Source organism: Chaetodon trifascialis, chromosome 19 (genome assembly GCF_039877785.1).
Source record: "Chaetodon trifascialis isolate fChaTrf1 chromosome 19, fChaTrf1.hap1, whole genome shotgun sequence".
In the NCBI taxonomy this organism is placed as follows: Eukaryota; Metazoa; Chordata; class Actinopteri; order Chaetodontiformes; family Chaetodontidae; genus Chaetodon; species Chaetodon trifascialis.
In genome coordinates, this window is record NC_092074.1 from 5,050,636 (window position 1) to 5,076,009 (window position 25,374).

The window sequence follows — 25,374 nt, forward strand, 5'->3', positions numbered from 1 at the left end:
TTTGGCTCCTCTCAGAGAAGAACCCAAAACAGAGCCTGCATTAACTAGTCTGTGAAAGGCAATGCTGTGTGCTGTTTCCCTTGTTGACAGTTTGGGGCTCATGCATCGTCTGATTTAAAACTAAAAGTGAAAGGTTGTGAGAACTCTTTTTCCAACTTGAAAAACATGTTCAAGCTCCGATCATTGCATATCTGTCACACATTTGTATGTGTTGTTCAGTCAAGTCTTCAGTGGAAAAACTCATCAAGCATACAGTAAATGACGAGTGACAGCCTTCATGGCTATGGGGACAGAGCAGAGTGCTTAGCTGAAAATCCAACTTAAACTGCCCCAAAACACACAAAAGGTAAGGACAATGGCAATGAGCAGTAACAACACAAACGGAACAGCTCAAAGGGTTGTGGAAAGCTGGAGAGCATCCTCCACAATAAGGTATACTTCCAGGGGCCAGTTTTCATGGAGTGAACATGTAAGAATGCAACCGCAGGATTCCAGTAGATGCCAATTACTGTGTTAGACTGAACCAAGTAGGCAAGGAAGAAAGAGAAGAGTAGGTAGAGGGGTTCTCTTTTAACTCTGGCTTTTTCTTTTTTAATTTAAATCTGCATTTTAAAGTTATAGCAAGGATGTCTATGAGCCCTTCATGGTGTAATGGTGTTGACAGAGACTTTAGGGATATATGCCAGGTGGGAAAGCAGTGTAGAGTGTTAGAGAGAGGGGCTCTGGTTTGATGTCACCTCTGCTGTGGGAATCTGCTGCACCTGTGCACCTGTATTGTCCAGGCTGACTTTCAAGGATGCAAGAGTTTTTGCAAGGGCTCACCTCCATCAAAACCTTACAGTACTCATAAGAGGTTAATGTTGTAAAGAGACAGCTGTCTTAAATCACTGATTTTTACCCAATGATTAGCTGTGTGGACTTGGGAAAAAGTGGGAAAAAATATCTAATACCGATGTTTGACGAAACAAGTGCTGTTTGTCAATCAGTAGTGCACCAAGGAAGTTGTCAGTCAACCAGTGGTTTGGGAAACTGGACTATGTTTCATCCACCCATCTACCAAATCTCTGTATGGAAGCTGGAAAGCTCAGCCATGAAACTGGAGCCATGATCGATTGTCAAAGATAGTTCACATGTTTGCAAGATGTGTAAAATCAGAGATATGTACAAGCAGATAAGGCTTTGCTAAGCACATTTGTAAAAACAGAGCGCATATGTTCTGAGAGGTACAAGGGACATCTGAAACGCACTTAAAATGTTTGCAGTGTGGAAAGCCATTTTCACCACAACAGAGTGAACAAATGTGACCAATATGTCTTCACTACTCTTTCTGTTAAAGATGACCTGTCAGGTTTTTGACCTCTACTTGCAATATCTCCCTGCTACTAGTCTTTTGGCTAAGCTAGGCTAACCATGCCCTGCAGACTCCAGATCTGTACTGAGTGTACAGACATGTGATTGATACCCACAAACTCCACAAACTTTCTAGGGTTTTCAGGGCTTAGGGGAACCAAGACATTAACTTGTGCCCGTCATAAAAATTTAAAAAGTAGCAACAACTTTGGTATCTAAAAGAGAACTAATGCATTATTGGGCCACATTTTCATATGGAAATGGGCAGGACTGACTCATTTCATATCAGAAGTGGGAGGCAAAAGGGGAAGGATGGGTTTAAGAAACATGGGAGAGTGAGGGAAGAAAGGAGACGGAAGTGAAAATTAGATGGAACCTTTTGTACCCATTTCCCTGCCGGGTTCTTTGATATGTTCTGCATTGCATAATGATATGCAAATATGACAAAATATGAAAGTGGTACTGAGCAGGAAAATCTGGTCTAATGCACTGGTTTCAGGGTCTTGAAAATTCCTTTCAAGCAGAATTCTTTTCATTTGCCTCTTAAGAAATCCTCATTCAGCCATCTCTTCCTCTTCCTCTGTCTGTCTCCCATCTCTAATGTCCTCCTTTACCCAGTTTGTGATTTTTCTTCTCAATCTGTCTCCTTCCCCAACTTTTCTCCTGTCTTTCTTCCGCTCATCCCCAAGGATATATAGAAATCAATACTTCAGAGAGGCTATACAGTCCAGAGCTCTTAAGTCAAAGTCACCTCCAAACTAACTGCTCGCGCTGTACTGTACTACCATGCATTATTAAAAGCTAACTGTGTTCGTAAAAGCGCAAAAGACTCAAGGGGAAAGGATTTAGAGGGCTGGAATTCATCCTAAAACAACTTCACCAGGGGCAGCTTCCCCATGCTGGCCAACACTAATGCACATTTTTTTTCACAACTTCTCTTGATTGGTGCTGTGGAGCATTTAGAGGTGTGATGAAGCAGAACATACTTTCTCTGTTTGAGGATTTTTGAGAGAGACAAGTTAGTGGATGAGGATGAGAATGAGTTGGTGGTGGTTGTTTGTCAAACTACCTTTTTCTCTCACATTACATTGCATATATATAGATGTTTACACAAGACATTATTGCAGATCTGCTAGAACACTGTTTAAAGGATGTTTTTAATATTCACTGCACGTCACATTTGTTTACCAGACAGCCAGGGAGAGTTGAGGATATATGTATAATCCAGTGTATTAACCTGTGAATTGACTATTGTTAAAACGTAATATTCTGTAAGCTGAAATAGATAAATGTTACTATTCAAACAGCAGACTGGATACACAGAATCACTAAAAGCCTAAATCCCTGCATTAGCCCGAGACAGCCTTTAAATATTATCAGGGTAAACCAAAGTGAACACTGTTAGCTGTGAGTGTGAGAAGCAGTGAGTCTGTTGGCACCTTTCAAGGACACTTAAGGTATCCAAACACTGTATGATTGACGTTTGTCCCCCACTAAAGGCCACAATCTTAAAAAAATGAATTAAGATCTTTTACTTAAGTAAAAGTACTTACAATAACGTAAAAAGAATCTAGCACAAGTAAAAGTTCTGCATTCATAATACTACTTCAATAAAAGTGACATATTATCAGTAACATACTTTTTAAGCCTCCAGCAGTTGTTAAAATGAAACGATGGGAGTTTTTCTGTGGTTGTTTGGAAGACTTGCCCTATGTTTACACGTAGCAGGGTATTTTGGAAAATGGATATTTGGCCCCTCCGTTTTCAAAAATAACATCGTGCACAAAACATCGTTTTCAAAAATGTTGTTGTTTACATGAACCCAGATAAATCCGCCGTCGAGCGCATCATAACTATGCCAAGCCTATGGGCGTGTAAACATAGGTCGCTCACATGACATTAAGTATTCAGTCGCACGTTGTGACGTTTCGGAACCTAAAACGCTGTTTAACCCAGATTACACGCCGACAAATAGCCGGCATTTTCAGAAATCTCCACTTTGACTGGAGTTTTTGAAAATTGTCATTTTTCGTGAAAAAAACTCTTTTTGCGTGTAAACAAGAGGCCAAACCGCATGAAAACATATGCGTTTTCCAAAAGTGTAAACAGGGTCTTGGTCTTTGAGGTGTGGGGTTGAGTTTCCTCTGTTTCCTCTTTTGGCAGAAGCTGGATGTGGTTCTTCAGATGGCTGGGAGCTGGGACTCATTACAATCAGCACAGTATAAAGACTGCGGACTGCTGAGCACTCGTCTGCTGAAGCAAGATTGTTTCTGCTGCTTAGCGGTGTTGTTGGCCAGTTACCAGTGCTGCTGGTGTTTGTTATCAACGAGTGTAGGTTCTCCAGTGTCTCATCATCTGTGTCTTTTTCCTTTGTTTTGGGATCAGTGAGTTCACTGGCACCGATCCCCAGCTCCAGTGTCTCTGCCTCCACCTGCCTTAAACTTCCAACCCTCAATCACCTCTACTTTGCTCCACCTGTACCGTCACCACCTCATGCCCACTACACAAGTACTCTCACCACCTGCACTGTGCGCTCCAGCACATCTATGAACTGCTCTCCACCTCAGAACCTCGTGCCTCTCCTGCCGTTCCCAGGACTACCTCACTACGACTCTCCTCATTGCACATTTAATAAATTCCTATTTTTCCCTTACCCCCTGTCTGTGTGTCTGCTACTGAGTATAATTTCTACCTGAAATGTAGCATTTTACAGGGGACACTGCATACAAATTAAAGACATCTAGGATATGACAACAGGATCTTTGGTTTGGGGGTCACAAGCACAAATTTGTTTTTTAGAAAGGCTCATTAATTCTTTCACAATGTATCTTTTTTTTATTATTTAATAAGATTATGTGTTTTTCATGTAACTGTAGCTGTCAGATAAATATAGTGAAGTAAAAGGTAAAATATTTCCCTCTAGGGAAGCATAAAGCATAAAATGGAACTGAGTCTAGGCTGTATCAAAATGCTGGCTGGAAAGACGGTGTCGGTTAGAGGGGGTGAAATGCACTGGGACTGGTAAGCGTCTGCAGGAACAGACCAACTGTAGAGTCCATGTTTATCTTTGACTGTGCCTTGTCGCTTGTATTTAATTTATATTTGGATTCCCTAAAAGATGATTCATTCATACTTGATGTTTTCGCCTGAGGCCCTATAACAGGAATGTTTTTGAGCAAGGAAGTGTGGAGAGGAGGGCAGACGAAACTAGTGCAACCCTGATTCCTCCATCTGGGACAACGTGTAAAACACTGGAACAACAAAGAGTGGGGAAGTTGTGGAATGAAAAACACCTGTTTGGAACATTCCACAGGTGAACAGGTTCATTGGAAAGAGCATCATGATTGGCTATGAAAGGGGCATCCTGGAAAGGCTCAGTCGTTCACAAGCAAGGATGGAGCGAGCTTCATCACTTTGTGAACACATGATTGTATGAAGGAGATTACTACATGAACTCTGGAACACTTTGTAAAACATTGCCTGTAAACACAGACTGACAAATGATTGCTTTCTGTTTCTCATCTACGTTTTACACAGCATCTCAACTTTTTTGGACTCAGCGTTGTGTGTGTGACCAGCTGCTTGATTTAAAATGAATGAAGAGTGAGGAATGTAGACTGGGAAAGACAGAGACACAGAGTGTAAAAGATGAGATCAAGAATCTCCTGCTGTACTGTGCTGCATTAATGTGTGTGGCTCTCAGCAAATGGACTGAAATTGTTTTCCATATGCGCCAACAATTGCCTTTCACACATAAACAAGGCAATAATCTAAAGAAACATGTGGACAAAGTGTCTGGTATGAATGAAAATGAGTAAGGAGAGCAAGCCTACCGCATGGAGTGGATTGCCCTGATCAATCGGCACCTTGAAGTCAGCCTGGAGCTCATCAAAAGCTGTTATCTGCAAGGGAGAGAGGAAAGAAATGATGACCATCAGTAAAATAGAGGGACAACATTGAATTAAATTTGCTACTCTGAAAGCACATCAGCATTGCCATCAGCCTCATGTGTGTCTGGGCTGCTGTTATCGTTAAATAACAAAAAAAAAATTGCTACATTTAGGGATGCACTGATACTGATACCAGTATTGGGTAATGGGTTCAATACTTTGCTCATGTACTCATTATTGTAATTGTGATAGTAGTCTCGCCACCGAATTAAATATTTTTGAATAAGCAATGATGACAAAGGAAAATTCAGTTGCAGCTCAACCAGCCTATAAGAGCACAAGGTACCTTTGAGCATCTGTATGCACCAGGATTTAACTAACAATGTAAACCATCTTTTCTAAAATCAAGTAGCTTTGGTCCCTAGATCTTTGGCTTTCAGGCAAGAAGGCTTTGCACAGACGCAGAGGAGTGTGACAAAGTGGTATTTGACCACCTGGCATGAGAATGTGTTGGTTTAAACTCAGTAATTGTGCACAGTTGCAGCTAAAGCTTAAGCTACACTAATATTATTATTATTACACTATTTGAAGAATTGCATTCCAGTGATGGTTGCATAGGATTGTTTCTAACTCCCGTGGTCCAATTTCCAATAACTCTGGACTGCAATTTAATCATTTCCAAAATTCATGTTTTTCTCTAGCAAAACATTCTGCTTCTGTCCATATTTGCTGGCATTTAGGCTTTCAAAACAACATTTAACTGTGGTCAAAAACCATTTGCTCTCCTGTACACAAGGGAGGAGTGCACCTGTGTTAAAGGGGTGGTCTAGCATCAGTAAGCCTAAGGGCATGATTATTATCTCATCATCATTTTATTAGCCTGCTGTCTGCATGTATTTATGTTGATGAAACTGATTAGTTCCATTCATTAAAATATATGTCGTTATGGTGATGACATCATAAAATATGAGGACAGACATTTTAAAGACCTCATTAGAAACTTTGAATGTTAGAAAAAATGAAGTTCGGTGCAGCCCTTCCACCAGGCTTCACAAAAATTCTCATGGAACTGAAGACACTGAAGAAGCTCTCTTTCCTCACTCATTCCCTCCAAACAGCTGCTCTGTGACTTCCATGTCTTAATTTTACAGCAGAATGCGTTATGTCAACGTCACCTGCTGAACAAACCAATCCACCTGCTGCACAAGACACAAACAGCCCTCGACATAGACATCGTGTAGCTGACGCTTTCACTAAGTTACTCTTACAAGGAGACATTATGTGCTCACATCCTCCATTTCAGAATCATCTCTTCATCCTCGCCATCATCAACACAATCTGCTCCAGTCAAAATGTTGGATCAAATCTGGCCAGAGGCACAACATTTGCATGCAAGAGACTGAGAAATCAGAACCCCTCGAATTGGTGTCATTTGATCCTGCTGCTCACCCACTGCTGCACTGTGGGACAGCTCTTAGTAATAACGTCAAGTAATAATGAACAGCAGAGAAAATACGCAACAGTTCCATTGGTGTTGGCATGTGTTGCAATGGAGGCAATTGCACTACAAAGACAGATGTCACTGCTTGGTCCTCAGGAGGAAAGTGTGTGTGTATGAGAGAGTGAGAGAAACATTGCAGGAAGAGATATGAGTGTGTCAGTCAGTGCATTTGCATATGAGCTACACTGTGTGTCTCCAGGGTGTGTGCACGATGGGGGAACTGTGAGATGTGAGAGCAGCGTGAGTATACCACAGTGTTATGGGTGCGTGTGCAAAAACTGCATTACTGTTTGTATGTAACAAAAAATGTTCCATTGTGTGGTATATGAGAAAGAAATAGAGGAAGCAATGGCATGTGAGTTTGTACATGTGAACGTGCACGTTCGCCCAGTATGGGGAATTAACATCAGAGAGACGGCAGAGGTTTGCACCAATCTTGGGTTATTTCCCAGGGCTCGCCCCCGCACTGACAGGCAGCTCTTTACATGTTATTTCCCAGTGGATCCCAACAGTGATCCTGGCTCATTGCCTCCTTCTGTTACAGTGTGTTGGCCTCCCCCGGGCTGTTCCTCATGGGCGATGGGAACACACACACACACACACACACACACACACACACACACACACACACACACACTCTTCATGGGTGCATAAATACAAGCACTGTGTGTAAATGCACACAAGAACACACTCTTCCACACAGACACACAGATAAAAGCGGAGTAGAAAAAACTTGCCTACATCCTCACGTGTACCACATGAGAGGAACATTATAGACTGGATGTTGGAAATGGATGTCAGGCTTGAAGGATCATTCAGTTTAGTACAACAGCTCTTATCTTGGTCTTTTTTGCCATCATTTCTCTCACTTAGAATAGCATTGTATTCAAAGTAATTGCTGAGAAATATGACAACATTGCTAAAATAAAGTTTGATGGAGAAGGAAAATAGTAGATGATTAGACAATTAGACAATAAAGCGGGTTATAACAGTTTATCTAAATGTGCCATTCAGGCCTAAGGTATATCACTAATTCTACATTAAGGACCCATCATTGTACGTTATACATGTAACCATCCCACCATGCTGCAGCATGGTGGGATGGTCTTTCCCCACTTTGTGTGCGGTGCAACACTGGTACATTTTCATACAGAAGATTATCCAAGGCAAATTTCTTATTTAAGGTGGGAGTGTATGTTTTTTAAGTCTTTTTTGCAAAGCAGTCATAAACTTTGGTGACTCAAAAGGCTTCATTTCCCAGAGCATCTCACTGGTGTCTCAAATGGACACACAAGGTACCTTTGCCAATGCCAATGTTAACCCACCCGTGGCAATTTTAAATATTAGGTGCTCAGAGCAGGTTGACATAGTAAGAAGGTGGAGTGAATAAATAGATAAAAAAACACGACATTCACCAAATAGTGAAGAATCTTTTGCTTTACCTGATTAAGTAGTTTTGGTGCCTAAATCTAACCAAACTGCGAAGGTTTAACAACATTAACCATGTGTTAGAAAGCCTTTCTGGCAGGATGGCTTTGTGCATTGATGGGATGAGAATGGGTTGAATGGCTGAAGCAATCACTCTGGGCGTCTAATATTGACATAGATGGGTTTACCTCGGACTAAGCAGAAAGCCCAGTGCATCTCATACAGAAGGTACAAAGGGTTCCTCGTGTCTGTATGAGATGCCGAGGGCATGACAAAGCTACATTCCTTTGGGAATGAGACTGTTTTGTGTATATTTTTTGGGTGTAAAAGTTATTTTGATTTAATGTTTTCCTGTTTATGTACTTGATGCTGATATTTGATCTAGGTCTCATTTGTGAAAGACATTTTAATGTCAATGTGACTTCCTTGTAAAATAGAGGTCATATATATTCATTCGTTCATTCACATATCTACCCATTCAACCATCCAAATTGAGTCCATCTCCCTAGTCATGTCCTTCAGCTTTTCATGGCATTCTTTGGCCAGAGGTGATACTTAATGCCTCCAGCATGTTTTGTGTCTCCCCTGGGCCCTCCTTCCAGTTGGACATACCCAGAGTACATCCACAGGGAGGTGTCTAAATTATCTCAGCAGGCTCTTTTGACTTGAAGAAACAGTTAAGTCCAAGAGCCTTCTGGATGTCTGAGGGTGTGCCCAGTCACCCTGCGAAAGAGACTCATCTCAGCAGCTTTTATTTGTGATCTCATTAAAGTAAGTCTCTTAAACTCGTTACCCAAAGCCCCAGGCCAGGATGTTGATTAACTGGTATATCATATGTTTCACCTCCAGGCCCCCCTTTGAAGAATCACCACCCTATCGCACAGGAGGGGGTTGCATACCATGCAGCACTGGGAACTGTGCTGCACGGTATGGTTGCCCAAGGGAGATTGGTCCCAGGTGATGGGTCCGAGCAAGATTGATTGAAGAAACCTTATGGAGTGGCAACAGCAAAAGAAAGCTACTATGCTTGAATTAGGGTAAACAGGGCTTTCTCCTGAAGCCCTGCCTGGGAAGCAAGCTCAGCCCATGGCAAATTGGTCCCTGGGATGGGGGTCAGTGACTCAAAAACCCTTATCCCTTATGGAGTGGCAACTTTGGAAGAAAGCTACCTGGCTTGGATTAGAAAAACCAGGACCAGTTCCTGCAGCCAGGCCAGGGAGGGCAGCTTAGGCACCAGTGGGGCTAAGGATACACAGTCCATTGCACAGAGAAACTGTGCACAGCTACAGTACTGTAAGTTGAACCAACTGCATATGACAAGGGTTCTCAAACTTATTACTCAAAGGTCTGCATCTGATTTCTATTCAAGGTCAGAGGTCTGGAATGATTTGCAATAACAAAGTAGCATTTATTCAATTAATTAACGTCACATCTCTTGTGAATGGGCCAGCATGAAACCGAGGCAGACAAGGCTCAGACAGTTAGTCCATATTTTTTTCTGACTCAGACATTTTCCTACAACTACTTTATAATAGATACAGAAAATCTGTGCTAGAGAGAAGGAGAGACATTCTGCATCTGCGATTGAGGCGCTGACAGTGAATTCTCTAGTGTGACATTAATGTGTGAACTCAGCAGCAACGACACACAGCGCTCTCTCCGACAGTTGCCACAATGTCAATGACAGTGAAATAAGCCACATAAAACCACATTCATCTGTGGACAGGATTGCTGTGAATGATCTCCAGCTGCACTGACTATTCAACATCACTGACAATTATTTGATCAACAGATCAATATAATACATTTTAGACACATTTATTTCAAACTTGTATACGTTTCACTTCATAACATAATGTAGCCCATTCATAACACGATGTGGCAGGAGTCCTCAACTACATTTGTCCAAGGGCCTTTCAAATGAAAACATGTGTCTATCAGTGTGAACAGACTCAAAAATAAAATCATGGAAAATACGTAATAATCAAATGACACCTCTTGTGTCTAATAGACAAGTTTAGTGAGTCTCTAAGTGTGCTGTCCAGTGTGCTGCTGTTGGCTCCAGGGAATGACCTGCCTGGGAGCAGGTGGACGGTGGGTCCAAGTGTGGGATGGGGTTGGAGAATATTCTAATTCTGTGGAGGAGGAGAACTATGAATGAATGAATGAATGAATGAATGAATGAATGAATACAGACTTTTTGGCTCAGTGCCATTGGTTGGCAGGCTAATCAACCATCACTGTCAGGACAGACTGGGCCTCTTCCACTGCTGAGTAATGTTAGATACGTGCTTTTTCTAAATTCATTAATATTGTGCTGGACAGATGTGGCTTGCTGGCTACCAGTTGATGATCACAGAGTTCTGAGCTGGGGCCAGCTGAACCTGCCGTTTGGTCTGGATGCAGACCAAAGTCCAGACTTTGAGAAACCCTGGTGACTGATAAGTTAATAATTGAACCACAAAGTTGGTCTATACACTGTGATCCATAATATTCATTAGATATTAATGTACATGGTTTGTTTTTCAGTCCAAACAAGTTTTCTAATGTTTGTTTACAACCTGTCTCATCATCTGACTAGTTCTGTTTCTTATCTTGTCAAACCTCTTTTTAGTAATGACACCACATTCCCAAATATCAGCAACGAACCTGGCAAGTAGAATGTTTTCATTACCAATAGGGATGATGGCTAAGACCCACGTTATAATAAGTGGGTTATCCTTTCAGGGAAAATCCACCCTAAAACAGAATTTCATCTCCTTGATCTGAGGCTGTTCAGTCAGTCACAATCAGATGCAGCATTTGCCCCTGAGCTGCAGACCAGAGGACCGAATATCGAATCTGTGACACGCTCAGAGGGTGATTCCTGCTGAAGATGTCCTGGCAATGACCATGGGTTGTTTTTTGTAAATCCAGTTTTATTTTGATGTGGAAGTTCACTTTAACAGACTGCTTTGAAGTCAAGGTTGGCTGGCAGTAACAGCAAACAAATTGGCACCCTCTGCTTCACTCTTGGCACACCGTATTCAGCATAAACAGTGTGTTTCAGTGCAGACTGTGACTGCTAGTGGATTGACACCTTGCTCTATGTGTGTCTGCAAGGGAAAAGAAGGGAACAGAGATGGATGCAGCCCAATCTGTTGTATTTATGTGTGGATGTAAATTTGTGCTTTTTCATTGTCTTTCAGTCGGTTGAATCTATGGCCAACCAAAAACATGCTTTTCTCACCATACAGCCTTCAAGGCATTCATATGGAAATAAGAAGATTAAAAACAACAACAGCAATCAGAAGAACCTCCACTCTAATGTGAAAGACTACAAGGTCCACTTTAATTATTCAAAGTCTTGTCTCAATTATTCATTGGGATTTTAAACCCACTCAATATGGGTTAATTTTCTGCACAGCCATTCTTCTCCAACCTCTGATGCGCAATTTAGAACTCGATGAAGCGGTGCAAAACGCTAAGTTTAGTATGCATCAGCCAAATGACATCTGAACAGTGCTGGATTAAATTAAAGGAATCTATATGTTTCAATGCATTAACCAATAAGAATGATGCAAAGTTTACAATACGAGGAGTATTAAATTTTCATTTGATCTGAGGCATAGAGGCAGCATCTGGCAAATCAAGAACGGGAGCCGGTCTGGTGTGAGCAAGCCTGCGTTGGTCTTTATTGCTTGTAATTCATTTTTTAGTAACAACATGTTTAATAATCAAACATTAGGTCGGGGAAAAGGCAATCATGATGGCTGGCAATGTCCAGCACAGTTTGGATGCCTTGCAGATGAATCCACATGCCAGGATTCTTGCTCAGGTAGGCATCGCCTGCTTCACATACTGATGTTAGTTTTGAAAAGTGGAGCTAAGAGGGAAATCTCAAACAGCTTAGCAGTTCCGCTTTTGCTACATTTTTGTTTTAAACCTTTAAAATAACACTGAATACTGAATAACACTAATAGGATTTTCTATCTTTGCATTTTAAGATCCGCATTACTCTTCTGTGACTGTATACAGAACATCAAAATATCTCCTCTCCTGCAGACTTCCCAGAGGTCACTGGCTGCCCATGTGCTGGGAGTTGGCTTGTGTTTTAATCACTAACATGCTCCCGTCACTGTCGGCCTGTATCTGTGCTGAACACCTTGGCAGGGGGAGACAGCTGGAGAGAGCAGTTTCTCTGATGCTAATGAACACTTCTGGCACAGTTAACCCCTCCCTGCACTGTGACGAGATCAAATGAAACAAATCTCTTCCTTCCAGAAAAGGACTATATCAGCATTCAGTATGCATGATTCAGCTGTCAGGACTTTCTGCAAGGCCCTAAAGCCAAATGATAACCACATATGCAACTACGGTGATGGGTATTAAACAGAATATCAACTGAGCGTATTCAACACACATAAACAGACTGGTGTGACTACACCTTCTGACTGGTCCAAGAAATGATGCTGTGGTGACGTCACTGCAGGACAATATTTGTCCTAAAATCAATGGCAGGAGCTACATTACCAAGGAAACATTGATTAGTGAGACAATATTGTGATGGTTCATCTTTGTTTCATACCTACAGACTGAAGGTCACCAAAGGCAGTTGATTAAATATGGTGTAGTGACAGACAACCATATTCAAAAATCCAGTGAATAGTTACTAACAGAACTACAATATTTGGCCAGTGTCAATAGCAATTTTTATTGTTTTTTTGGCACTAAATTGAAAACAGTACAAAGATAACATATTTAATGTTTGACCCCATCAGCCTCATCAATTTTTGTAAACATACGCTTATTCTGAATCTGAATCATTATACACATATACAAGTAGTATAGTCTGGTTGTACTGGTTTGCCCTCTCATGGCCCTAAATATCCAAAGCTTCCAACCAATGTGCTTTTTAGAAGGAATGATCAAACAGTACAAACCAGTAATCAGACAAACCCAGTTAATGCTACCAGACAAGACAGACTGAGAGACAAAACTAACTACTAACAAAACTAACAAAAAAGCTGGAGACCAAAACAGAGCTAAAAGTAGAATTAATAATAAATTTATATTTATTGGATGGCAAAAAAAGAAAATCAGCGAAAAATAAATGCTATTGCTGCTCTGTAACTCTGTCTAAATAGGAAACTTGATGAAGTGATAATACGTCTGGGTTACGTTTACAGCTTGTTCTGCTGCCCCTAAGTGGTAAAAGAAAAAATCCACAACACAGTGTCGTTTAACAGACAAACATATATTTATATATCTAAATCCCAAATTAAAACTCTATTAAACCCAACTGACATTTGGATTTCATTATCCATGGCCAGCTGATGACTGTCACTGCAGCTAACTGATAGCTTCCAAAATTTGGCAGAATTGCTGAAACAATTGCTTCAGCAGTGCAACTTTATAGAAAAGGAGTGCTGACTGAACAAGGACAAATGTAGTTTTCAAAATCAAAACAGAGCTGCCATCTTAGACAACTGGCCGGACAAACCACACCACCTGTAACGACTTTCTGCTGTACAAAGATAATATATTTATTTCCATGTTTTCATGAATAAAAATAAATCTGCTAATTATCTTCCTGACTGAGCAGAGCTATGTCTTAATATTAAATACATACTGATGCATCAGAAGCCAGAGATGATTCCAGCATCTGCAAGTGAAAGCAGGAAAACTTTTATACAGCTAATCTGACAACTACAGTATGGACATACAAGACTTAATTAACAAGAATTAATTACTGAATAAGCCTACAAAGATGTGCTCATTTACCTCACCCTCCTCATCATCGGTGCTGTCACTCCCTTGCCCCCTGCTGTCACACTGCCTGTTATCCATAACTGTACGTGCCAGGCGGCGCTGGAACTTCTGAGTACTCTAACATGGAAGCAAAATAAATGCAAATCCAGCAAATTCTAAATTCATGAATCCTCACAGGCTTTACCTCATCTACTGTGATCTCTTGGCCCAGATAAATGTTCACAAACTAAATATAATCACAAAGAAAAAGAGGGAATAGTAATTTGTCTGATGAAGCAAGAAAGCAAGCAAGCAATGTGTAAAGGATGGAGGTTGCTTAATGGGAATAGTCAGGCTTTTGGAGACCTGATCATCTCTAATCAAGCCTGGTCTGAAGATATTAAACGTGATAAGACCTGTGCTGTGGTTGCTATCAGTCTCTTGTAACATCATCAATGATAATCTTTATGAACAACGATAAAAAAAAAGCAAGCAAAAACGACCAAACACTGGCAATTATCTGTCATTATTTACACGTGAGGTGGCAGGCGAATTAAGAAGAGAGGAATAACTGGGAAGGAAGAGGATGGAGGATGAGGATCACCATGTAACCCTACAGTGCATGCACTGTGCAGTGGAACAATAGAAACAGTGGAGTCAGAATGATGGATGAGGAGCCAGCAGGGGTTAATGAACACCGATCGATGCTGAGCCAACCCAGCTATATACTGAACGCCACCTCCATTATAGCCTCCGGTGGCTGGTGCCAGAAAGCCCTGTTGACTGTTTGCTTCATTGAGATTACAATCAATTGTATCACCTATGCATTTCTTCCCTCTGATGTCTTACTAGGGCACCTTGAGCATGAGCTACTTCCTACTTTGTACAGTTCAGCGGAGCGTGGTGGGAAATCACTGTGGCTCTGCATGCTACTGTAAATACTAGGTGAAGCCCAGAGGAGCTGAATACTTTCTGTTCTATCATTCATAGATGTCTCCACCTCTAAGCTAGATTCTTTTTTCACATTTCGTCCTCTTTATATTTCCCTGGGTTTACTTTTAGACTGAGGCAACACTGTGCATTCAGGCAGTGGTTTCCAACCTTTTTCCATCATTGAATAAACTAATGACAACTGACGATTTGAAATAACTTTCAATGCATAACAATCACAGTACAGAACAACTGATAAACAAAATGGTTAACCCCAAGAGTGAACGTAATAACTGCTGCACGTTTTTGTAAATTTCTTTAGGAATTTTGAGCAGATTATTTCTTGTGAAAATTAGAGGTTAGTTTTTCTCGTATTTTAGGGACTTTCTCGGCTATTCTCTCTCTTTACTGTGTATTCTCTCTTATTTAACAATCCTATATACTTAATAAGCTTCTTCTTTTTTTTCTTTCTTTTTTTTTTTAGTGTTTCGTTTCCCTCGTGTTTGGCCATTGTTCTGTTAGCTCTTTGGTAGTTTTGACCTCATACTTTTCTAATGCAGGATTAGGCTGCTTAGTAGAGAATGAAGGCTCTGTGAGCACAGTTTGTGGTTCAATGTTCACTGTGCGCTTATCCTGTGAATTTATATCCTCAATAATAATCTAAACTTTAAAACTACACAGCATTTTATGTGCATAAAACTCAGTGAAATTGCTATTTGTAAGCTTATTTTTTTAACCTTTATTTATCCAGAGTTCCCTGAGAGGAAGCCTCTCTTTTCACAGTTAAGCACATTCACACCAAAAGCTGCCCAGTATAACCACACTCATCTGCTGGCCGCTGAGCAGCTCCACTGGAGCGGCTGGGGTTGAGGGCACTAATGAGTGCTGGCCTTGACTGAATACCATTCCCCCCTTTCCTAATATTTTTCCTGTCCTCTTTCATATGTGGTGTTTAATAAATGTCGTCACATGAATAAGGCTAATTTAGGTTTCCTAAAACCTTGGTCTTGTTTATTTCGGCAATATTAGCATTGTTGACATCTGAAAATGTGTAACCGCTTAAGAGTAGCCAGACGTGGCAAGAAACATTCAGACAATCATACAAACAGTACACGGTTTTAGCCAAACTTACAAGGAAGAGAAAGATAAGATGAAAAGTAAACCATCCCTCGCAGCGTACCGACTTCATTGTTAAACTTTGACCTGCTGTACTGCTGAGCACAGGTTTCTTCTGCAGTGAGGGATTATTACCAATGTTCAGATTGTTTTACCTCCAAATGAAGTGTTTTAGATAATCTGAGCAAATCAGAGACGTGGCTGACGCTTCTTCATACTTGACCGAGAATGGTCAACCAAAACCAAGAAGTTGCATCCAAAATCATTCATTGTCACTATTATTTGAGGTTCATAATTCCATAGAAAGTGGACTAAAATCATCCCACAATGCACTGCAAAAAGAATTAAATCACCAGCTGAGAGTTAGTTATAGCTACAAAAAGGCCAAATTTAGACCACTGCCAGATTTTCATCCGCATGTCCCTCTATGTCCCTGTATATGTTAGGATTTGCTTTCTGTCTTCTCTAGTGTTTTTCTCTTTCCCCTGTCTCCCCTGTCTGTCTGAGACTGGGCGTGTCTTCCTCGTGCACTGCTGACCCTGTCTGATTACCTGCACACCTGAGGTGTGTTACAGCCTTGATGCTGGCAGTATTCAGGCTATGTTTACACATGGGCAGCTACTGTCATAAACGGACATTTCACCCTCTCCATTTTCAAAAATGACATCGTGCACACGTGTCCGTTTTCAGAAAACTTTTTGTTTACACTAACCCGTGTATGTCTGTCGTCAGGACATTCCAAAACTGTAGGTGGCAGTGTAACGAGAAGCTCAAGCCCACGTTAGCCAATCAGAATCCCAAAAACAGCAACGAATCACTTCCTCTTTCTTTTTTGAAGCAAAATGGCACCGGGATCATCATTTATATGGACTGACCAGGAGGTAGTCAGGAGGTCAGGAGAACATCGACTGGGACACGTGCCTCTTTTTAGAGCACAACCCTACCGATTTTCCTCATCAAAAGGAGGACATTACCCGCACTGTCCTGGCGCATAATGTGATGTCGGCTAGCTAAAACTCTGTTTTTCTCCGTTTTTCTCAGTTTACATGCAAACATGCAACCGAAGTGTTCCAAAATCTCCACTCTGGCCGGAGTTGTTAGAATGCATTGTATTCAGAGGCAAATTCTCTGTTTGTGTGTAAACAAAGGGCACAAACGAAGGGAAATGTCTCAGTTTTTCCAAAATACCGTGTACGTGTAAACGGGGCCTTAGGAGAGGCTTTCTGGATTCGTGGCTGCCAGGTCGTCCTGATGTCAACCGTGTGGTCATCCTATCTTCCGTTGTCGACAGCCCTGCTCAGTGTGCCTCTCAGCCTCAGTTCCCCCGTATAGTTTTCTTTGATATTTTCCACTCAGTTGTGCACCTCAGGGTGCTGTTTTGGTTTTTCCTTTTCTAAATAACTAAATTGTTTCTTCTGGAAATTGTTTTTGTATTGATCTGCTCATTTGAGTCTTGAAATTATTATTATTTAAAGATAAGCCTTAACAGTGTTGTGTTTAGTTAACACCGAATGAGACACAGATGGAGACACTTGTAAGAAGATCATTAAGCAGAAAGCTGATTGTACTTCATCTTTATTTCATTGCTGTTATTAAGACATGAATAATCCAGATGAAGCCAGTACAATCTTTGAGTGCCCTCCCCTGAACACAAAGCTTTACAGTGGCCTGTTATTCTGTCTCTAGCTAATTATTTTGTTCTCGAGCTCTTTATCTGGTTCTTTGCATCCTCTCCTATGTCTGCTGGAAAAGCTTGATCCATCTCAGGATTTTTCCCTCTTTCTCTTCCCAGGAAACTTCAGCCTTCCCACACAGAAGTTTAATTTTATTATCCGTCACCCTGCCTTCCTTTGATCTCTCTATCTGTATTGCTGCCGACTCAAAGCGTTGCATCTGCCTTTTCCTTCCTTTTCATGTCTGATCATCATTTCATATTCTGCCCCCGTCATCCATCCAGTCAGTCCAAAAGCAGTCCAATCTGTCCTGCTCTGAACTCCAAGGAGGAGAAATCTGTAGTCTCTCTGGCCTCCCCCCCCCGTTTCCTCTCCATCATCCCATCACTCCTGCAGCTCATTTCTCTCTCCTTCAGCAGGCTCTGCCTCATCTCCCTTTCATCTATGTCCCTGTGACTTTGTCTCTCTCTTTCCTCTGTGTTTGAACCAGTCTATCCCCAGTAGACCCTGACAGCAGATATCTGAGGTGTTACAGATCACGGGAACATGCTTAAGCATGATTGGTGAAATATTGCTCTGGCTCAGTCTTTCACATCTGTGTCTGAGGCTCAATCAACCTTCTGCCATTTGAAAATCTAATCCTCCACATTTCACCTCGTCATCTCTTTCTCCACTGTCACACACCCTTCCCTCTCCTTCCTGCACAGAGCAACCCGAAACGTTTTTTTTTAAAGATTTTTGCTGCAACATCAGAACACCATAGAGACAGCAACAGATGAGGGAGCATTATGGCTGTTCAGTGTGAAAGAATATTCACACGACACCTCTGTTACACCAGTGAATGCCCTGTACTTGTCAAAATCTCAGTGTGATGCAAAGTCACGCTCGGAGAGGAAGTGACGCCAAGTGCAGCATGAGCTGAGCGGCTCCCCTCCAAATCCATGCTGAAGTGTGCGTGAAATCCTGATGTGTGGTGTTGCCTCGGTGTTATTTAAACCAGCATTTGCTTTGTGTGAGGTAATTTAAGTGAATAAGTGGAAGGCAGGAGAAGGAGAGTTTGAGAAGTTTTGGAATAAAAGCATTTCATCCCTCGCTGCCAAGGCCATATTAACCTAAAAGAGGGTCCCGGAGCAAAACTGAGCAGGCCCCAGATGGTCTTCCCAATCCTCCCACTCTCTACTCGACGTCTGCGTATCGTGTTGCCTGGGTACCCACAGGGCACAGTGCAAAGTTAAGACTGCAAAAGATTTGATTTTACGCAGAGCTCCACAAACCAACCAATGTTACAACCAGTGGCTACTCGGCTCTGGGTTTGCTCTATCACTTAGTTAGCGATAATCAAATTAAACACAAACATATGGAATATAAGCACAATATCAACTAAAATAAGACTCAAAATTAGGTAAAAATGAACAAGCTGCCCCATGACCAATTTAAATATAACATTAAATTTGCACTTTTTAAATTTCTCTGTGTAGAATAAATTTGATTAAAGTGCAGTTTTATTGTCCCTCTTTGTAAAAGTGCATGACTTCATGAAGGGTTTACAGGTAGTAATGGCTTTATTGAAGGAATATTTCAACATTTTGGGAAATACACTTAGTTTTCTTGCCAAGAGTTAGACATATTATATATTGTTTATTTAAAATCAATGTTCAAAAGCAGTAGGTCAGTGCTGCACAGGGCTCGTGTTACTGCACTGTTTCGTGACTGAGCCTGTGACTTTCTGGAGTGAGCTGCGCTGGCAGTCTCTGGCTGTAGCAGTTTGTTAGTGTACAGACGTGAGAGTGGTATTGATTTTCTCATCTAACTCTGCTCAGTACAGCAAATAAACATGGCTCCCACAATGTCAAACTATTTCTTTAACGGTAAACTATTTATAAATGTGTTATAGACTATTTAGAAGCCATTATGAAGGAAAGGGTTGGGGTTGCCAGTTTGTGAAAACCCCCCTCAGTCGGTGTTTATCTCTTTGGTCATAACACAGTTTTAAATGTCAGTCATCCATTAATTAAGGCTCATATTGTTTTCTCTCTTTATAATAAGCCATCAAACCTGCTGTTGTAATGTTGTTGTTACTGATGCTCACAAGTTGTTAACAATTGAAATATATGACATTGGAGGCATTTCCCGATGAATGAGAGAATAAAAGAAAAGCTAATGAGATTATCATGGTTTGTTAAACCTAAAGTTTTTTTTCTTCTACTTATTGGCTTCTAATTAATCTGCAGTATAATGCACTGGTACATCATTTATTTACTTTATTATACATTATTTATTTACCATTAATAAAGCAAGGATACTTTTATTTATTATTTTATTATTTAAATTATCACTAAACCGAGGGCCTTCTGTGGGTCTGGGGTACGGGGGCTGTGGCCCTCTTGGTGATTCAGCTGTTCTTGTTGCTCCATACACATGAAATCACTGCACCATCCATGCACTAAATACCAAAACTGCCACAATATAATGGAAACCCCAACTGGGAGCGTAAATGACGTCAATTTGACATTCTGCCCTCTGCCACACTGCCAGGACAACCTCTACATCACATCTGCACCACAGGGCTTTCCCATCTATCAGTGGTGCACCAGAGGACCGTGTGGCTCGCTCCCAGCTTTAATGACACGTAGCACATTAGGAGCTGTGGTTACATGGAAGGAGAATCACTCAAGCAGAGTCTGACCATCCAAGCGGCGAGCTGTAGAGCTCTGGGGAGGTCGCAGTTCACCTTGTATGTTAATTAAAATGGCTTCGTAATCACTTTACGTGAGTGCTCCCACGGGTGACTGTGCTGTTTTATTTTATGTGGTGTACAGATTGATTGTGCCGATCACTGCATCTGGTTTGAAGTGAACCACTCAAGGTGTCATTATATCCCACAGTGAGAATACTATGACATGCTTAACATCAATATTACATAGAAGTAGTAAATGGACTGGATTTATGCAGAGCTTTTCTATTCTAACAACCACTGAAAGGGCTTTACGACACGTCAACACACACATTCATACGCTGATGGCTGCCATGCAAGGTGCCAACCTGTGTGCTGAGTGATGCAGTCTCTATCCAAAGTGCCCCATGATGACACAGACATCAGGAGAGGTTTAGGATCTTGCCCAAGGGCACTTCAGTACACAGACTGGAGGAGATGGGGATTGAACCACGACCCTCGGATTAGTGGATTATACCTAATGGATGAATACATCTTGCCGAGCTGCTAAAATCACTTAAAGAAGGAGAAATTATGGCATCTCTGGAGTGAAAATGACTAAAGAAATGTGAGAGCCATCTAGAAATAAGCTGAAAAATCCTGACTGCTAGCTTTCATGCTAAAAAAAAAGAGCATTTACAGTAAAACTACACAAATTCGTTCCTTGAAATTTCACCCCTGTTTCTGAATGTAACTGACATTGAAATATGTGCTAGAATGGCTTATTAAACATTTAGAGGTCAAATCTTTCAAAGACAGCAAGAAAGAGGCAGATCAGGCAGTGTATCCAAAAAAAAAACAAAAAAACAAAACTTTAGATGGATATTTGTGTTGTATAACAAGAAAATGTAGTTTATCCAGGGGGTTTTCAGTCTGTTGTATGGAGACAACAGAGAAAAGGAGAGACACTCAAGGGAAATACCAGGAAGAAATGGAATTCCTGGAGAGGTATGAGATCAGTCAGTGTCACAAAACCACACACAGGCACACTCCACCAGTGCTGGGAGTGACTATGGAACAGCATGATGCCAATTAATTAAAGAAGTTACAGAGAAAAAAATATGTAATTGAATTTTGATTTCTTTTTTTTTTTTTTATTTGAATTTCACTAATCAAAATGATTCTGAACATGTTACATCAGAATATATACTTTTAGGTATGAAGCTTGCAAGTATAATATAACATTCATTCTGTTTCAGGTCTTCTGCCTCTCAGTGCTGAAAATGAAGCATCATTATTCTTAGGAAACCAGAAAAGGGCTCTAGCATTGCTGTCCGGCTTTAAAACTTGTTTACCAGCAGTGAAAATACTGTCAGCAGGGAAACTGTCCGTATCAAAACATCTACATTTATTTTTATGAGTGACTCCAATCAGTCACATAAAATAAAATACCTCTGCCCCACCGTGTTATTTATGTGTGATCAAGGTGTAATTTAGCTTGAGATTTGGTTTAAAACTTGTGGTAAAAAAGTCATAAAAAAGAGCAGTCAAATGTATTAACATTGATTCGATGATGTAATTAAAATAGTTACACAACTTACATTTTTTAATGACTTGTAATCTGCAGCCTATTACATTTCAGAAGAAACCTTCAGCGCACAGCTCAACACACACACACACACACACACACACACACACACACACACACACACACACACGGTCGCTGATAGTTTGCTTTGAGCTACTGTCTGCACAATCGGTTCACTGTCTGTACACAGAACGCACAAAGTCCAGCTGTTTTACTCTTATATTGGTTACTTTAAACAGAACTGATCTGTATTGCTATTTTTAATATACCACCCTGTAAAAGCACTTATAAGTAAAGGTCCTGTAAGAAAAAGAATAAAAAAGTAACAGTACAGCCATATTGCTAGAAAAACATACTCAACAGAACTCATGCAGATAAATGTAATATTGTGACGTTAAGTTGCTTTTTACTGTTCCAGCTGTCACATAAGTGGACTGCTGTAACACATATTATATTTGCAGTGTTGTAAATGTCTAAAGAAGCATACCATGGGAGACATGCCTTTGTCTTTAATGCACTGAAGTGATTAGTGGTCAAACTCATCAACATGACTTCCTCACAGTCATCAACCAGTGTTCATGTAGTGGCTTTCACGGGTTTGCCAGAGTTCTGTTCCCTCCTCATTACCGACCTGTTCCTACTTAACACCTCAGCCCACGGTGAGTCCAGTGACGGTCAGAGAGGAAGTGATTAATGATAATAGATGTGCCAAAGATAGCCAACATGTCCTCCTCTTTTTTTCCATACAGAGGTCTGATAGATGTGACATGTGCAAATGAGGGGGATGGAAGAGGAATCAGCTGTGTTCAGTGAGAGTTCCCTCCTTCAAAACAAGTTAATGAAAGATTTATCAGCACCTGAAAACGAGTGGAGGAGAAGATAAGGCGCATACATGTGAGCTCATTAACTTGGCAGTATATGGTTTCATTGATTACAGCCAATTAATAACAGGAATCCATCTTTGTGCAGTCGTTTGTCATTTTCTGACATCCGTGACTCAGGCGCTCCTGTTACCTGCTGACAGGACTGCTAATACGTTAGAGTCACAGCAGTCATTGCTCATTTTATTTCCTTTGTCTGCTCTCTGTGGTCCGTTTCATAGCCTTTGTCTTTTTTGTTCATTTAAACTGGCTGGCTGTATTTATAGCTTGATTTTGCCCCGGGTAGTTTGACTCAGCACACTTGTTCTTTTTAGCAATGCACTGCTGCTCAGGGCATTAAACACTAACCTTTTGGTCAAGTGGCCACTGTGGCAGCAGGGTTCAGTGTTTGCAGCGCTTCTTTGGAACCCGACGAGTTCTTGAAATTGAAGGAAAAGAAAGAGTGACAGAGCGATGGCTACCTGCCAAAGCGGCTGATAGAAGTGAGAGAGTTACAGCCAAAATCTCGCAGAATTTGGCAGGTGGCTGGTGTTAATGTGCAGCCTTGGCTCTGCTCAACGCTTCCACGGCTCCACATATTCCCACCTCACAGCCTCTTCCTAATTATGTTTGCTCGCAGTATGGAGCCCCAGCTTATTATGCTGTATGTCTGTATGTCACAGTGAACGGGAATCAGTGGAGGAGGCATCTCCACTGTTTCTGCCGTCTTAAGCAGAATGCAAAATAAAGCCTGGTGCTTGTGGATTATTGCTGAAGCTACAGAATAATGTGTTCCATGTCTCCGCCAGTGCTGACATCACAGACAGAACGGAAGGAGCTGTTGTTGTGTCTGTCTTTCTATTATCAACCATCATCAATCCTTATCAGTGAAGTAGTCACAAGCTGTATGAAGGTGCTGTATATTTTGTCTATTTTGCATTTGTCTGCATAACTGCTCAGTTTCAACTGTACTATCACGGGTGTCTGCACTCTCACTGTCCATGCCTCTTTATTTCTGCTCTGTGAGCAGACACATGGGCCACTGTCTGAAAGACAGGCAGACTGACTATTAGCTGTAATTGCCAGAGGATCAGTCATCCCAAGTGCATCAGGTCTGTTGCTGTTTCCATGCAAAAGGCAGACTGGGGGGCAATAGGCTGAAAGACCTGACCCAAATCTGTCTTTACATAAGGCCCTGCATGATGGAGATGTTGCTCAGGGAGCAAATAATTAGATTATTCAAATATCATAATGCAGTCAGTCATATTGGCACTGGTGGATAGCTGAGCTGAGGCTTGATTAAAGGCAGAGGGAGCAGAGCGGGAGGATGAGAGGGGGGAGATTACACTCTACAAGATTTCCTAATTGATCTGGAAGGAAGGCTGTTTAATTGATCTTGGATGCTGCAGAGGGTTGCCAGCATTTCTGCATATTAAATTGGGTCAGCGTTCATGTGTAAAGTCGTTAAATCAGAGAAAAGACTGGTAAAATTGTGACAGTGTGAGAAGTGACGGACGCATATGTGAACGATGGAGCAGGAGCAGATGATACAGGTGCGCACCTGTCGTGTGGAGGAAAATATCTGCCAGGAAATGATACCGCAGTGTTGAACAGTGGAAAAGCTACAAAAATACACATATGCAATGAATGAACGTGCACGGCTGTGAGGCGCAAATGTCACACCTGCGTCCAATATGCACACATCCCCGATCAGACCATCTGCTGGTTATCAAACATGCGAAAAATGCTCCAAATAAACCAGTTCTGAGGTACTTACGTGCCATATTGCAAAGAAGATCAGGGACACACAGAGGACCAGAGACAGCATGTAGCAGAAGGCAGCAAAAGTGAACATAATTGAAAGGGGAAACGGTGGATAATTTCCCAAAGAAGCACGATCCCGCTGACAAACATCTAAAAGAAAAAGGGGGGAGTCAGGAAGAAAGTTCTCACGGTGTCAAGACGAGCCGATGCAGTACCGGCACCATGACTTCGCCCCTCACAATGTTTGCAACAAATTGTTGCAGAAAACCTCGCCAGATGATGAGCCGTGCGTCCACCCTGCAGCGGGGATGCGACTCTGAAGTCAAAGCTGGTCTCAAATCAGCGCACTGGGCATGATCAGCGGTCAGTGTCCACAGTGCTGGAGAGGTGAGCCTGTGTGCACGGAAAGGCAGCGGCTTTCTCAGAGGTGACTGGAAAGTACCAGGAGGAGGCTCTGCGCAAAAAGCACCCGGGAGAGGTGCGCTTGTAGGTAATCCATTCAGCCGCGGCAGCAGAAGCTCTGCTGTGTGTGTGCTGTCATGGTGCGAGAGGGGCTCCTCGTCACTTCATGCACAAGGCGTTTATAAATGCTGTTTTCTCTGTGATAAACCTATCAGAGAGCGCGGCAGAGAGCGCAGGAGGCGCGTGAACAGGTGGATTTAAAAGAGCAGCGCCCGGTGTGCTCGTGTGTGCGCGCGCGCGCGTGCGTGTTCAGATTTCTAGTTTTGCAGGTTTAACTGTGCTCTTAGTGTTTTTTTTTTTTTTTTTTTTTTAAATCATTTGGGTGCCAAATAATTTGGAGAGTGTGGAACTTGAGCGCGGTTCTGGGTGAAGTGATTGGTGCCCTTGATTTCATGTGTTGAGTCTGGAACCGGTTCAGTACGATCTGCT

At 41.6% G+C, this 25,374-nt stretch overlaps 1 protein-coding gene across 4 annotated transcripts in view; it reads right to left on the minus strand.

Annotated features, from left to right (window-relative positions):
- The window catches only part of cnih3 (cornichon family AMPA receptor auxiliary protein 3), an 84,272-nt gene extending 59,128 nt beyond the window's left edge, over positions 1 to 25,144 (minus strand). For all 4 annotated transcript variants that reach the window (XM_070987985.1, XM_070987983.1, XM_070987982.1 and 1 more), the window contains exons 1-2: positions 24,497 to 25,144; positions 5,184 to 5,252 (exon numbers count right to left, since the gene is read on the minus strand). In XM_070987985.1, coding sequence (XP_070844086.1) covers positions 5,184 to 5,252; positions 24,497 to 24,574 — 147 coding nt within the window. In that variant the 5' untranslated portion in view covers positions 24,575 to 25,144. The remainder of the gene's footprint in view (positions 1 to 5,183; positions 5,253 to 24,496) is intronic.
- Positions 25,145 to 25,374: the final 230 nt, after the last annotated feature.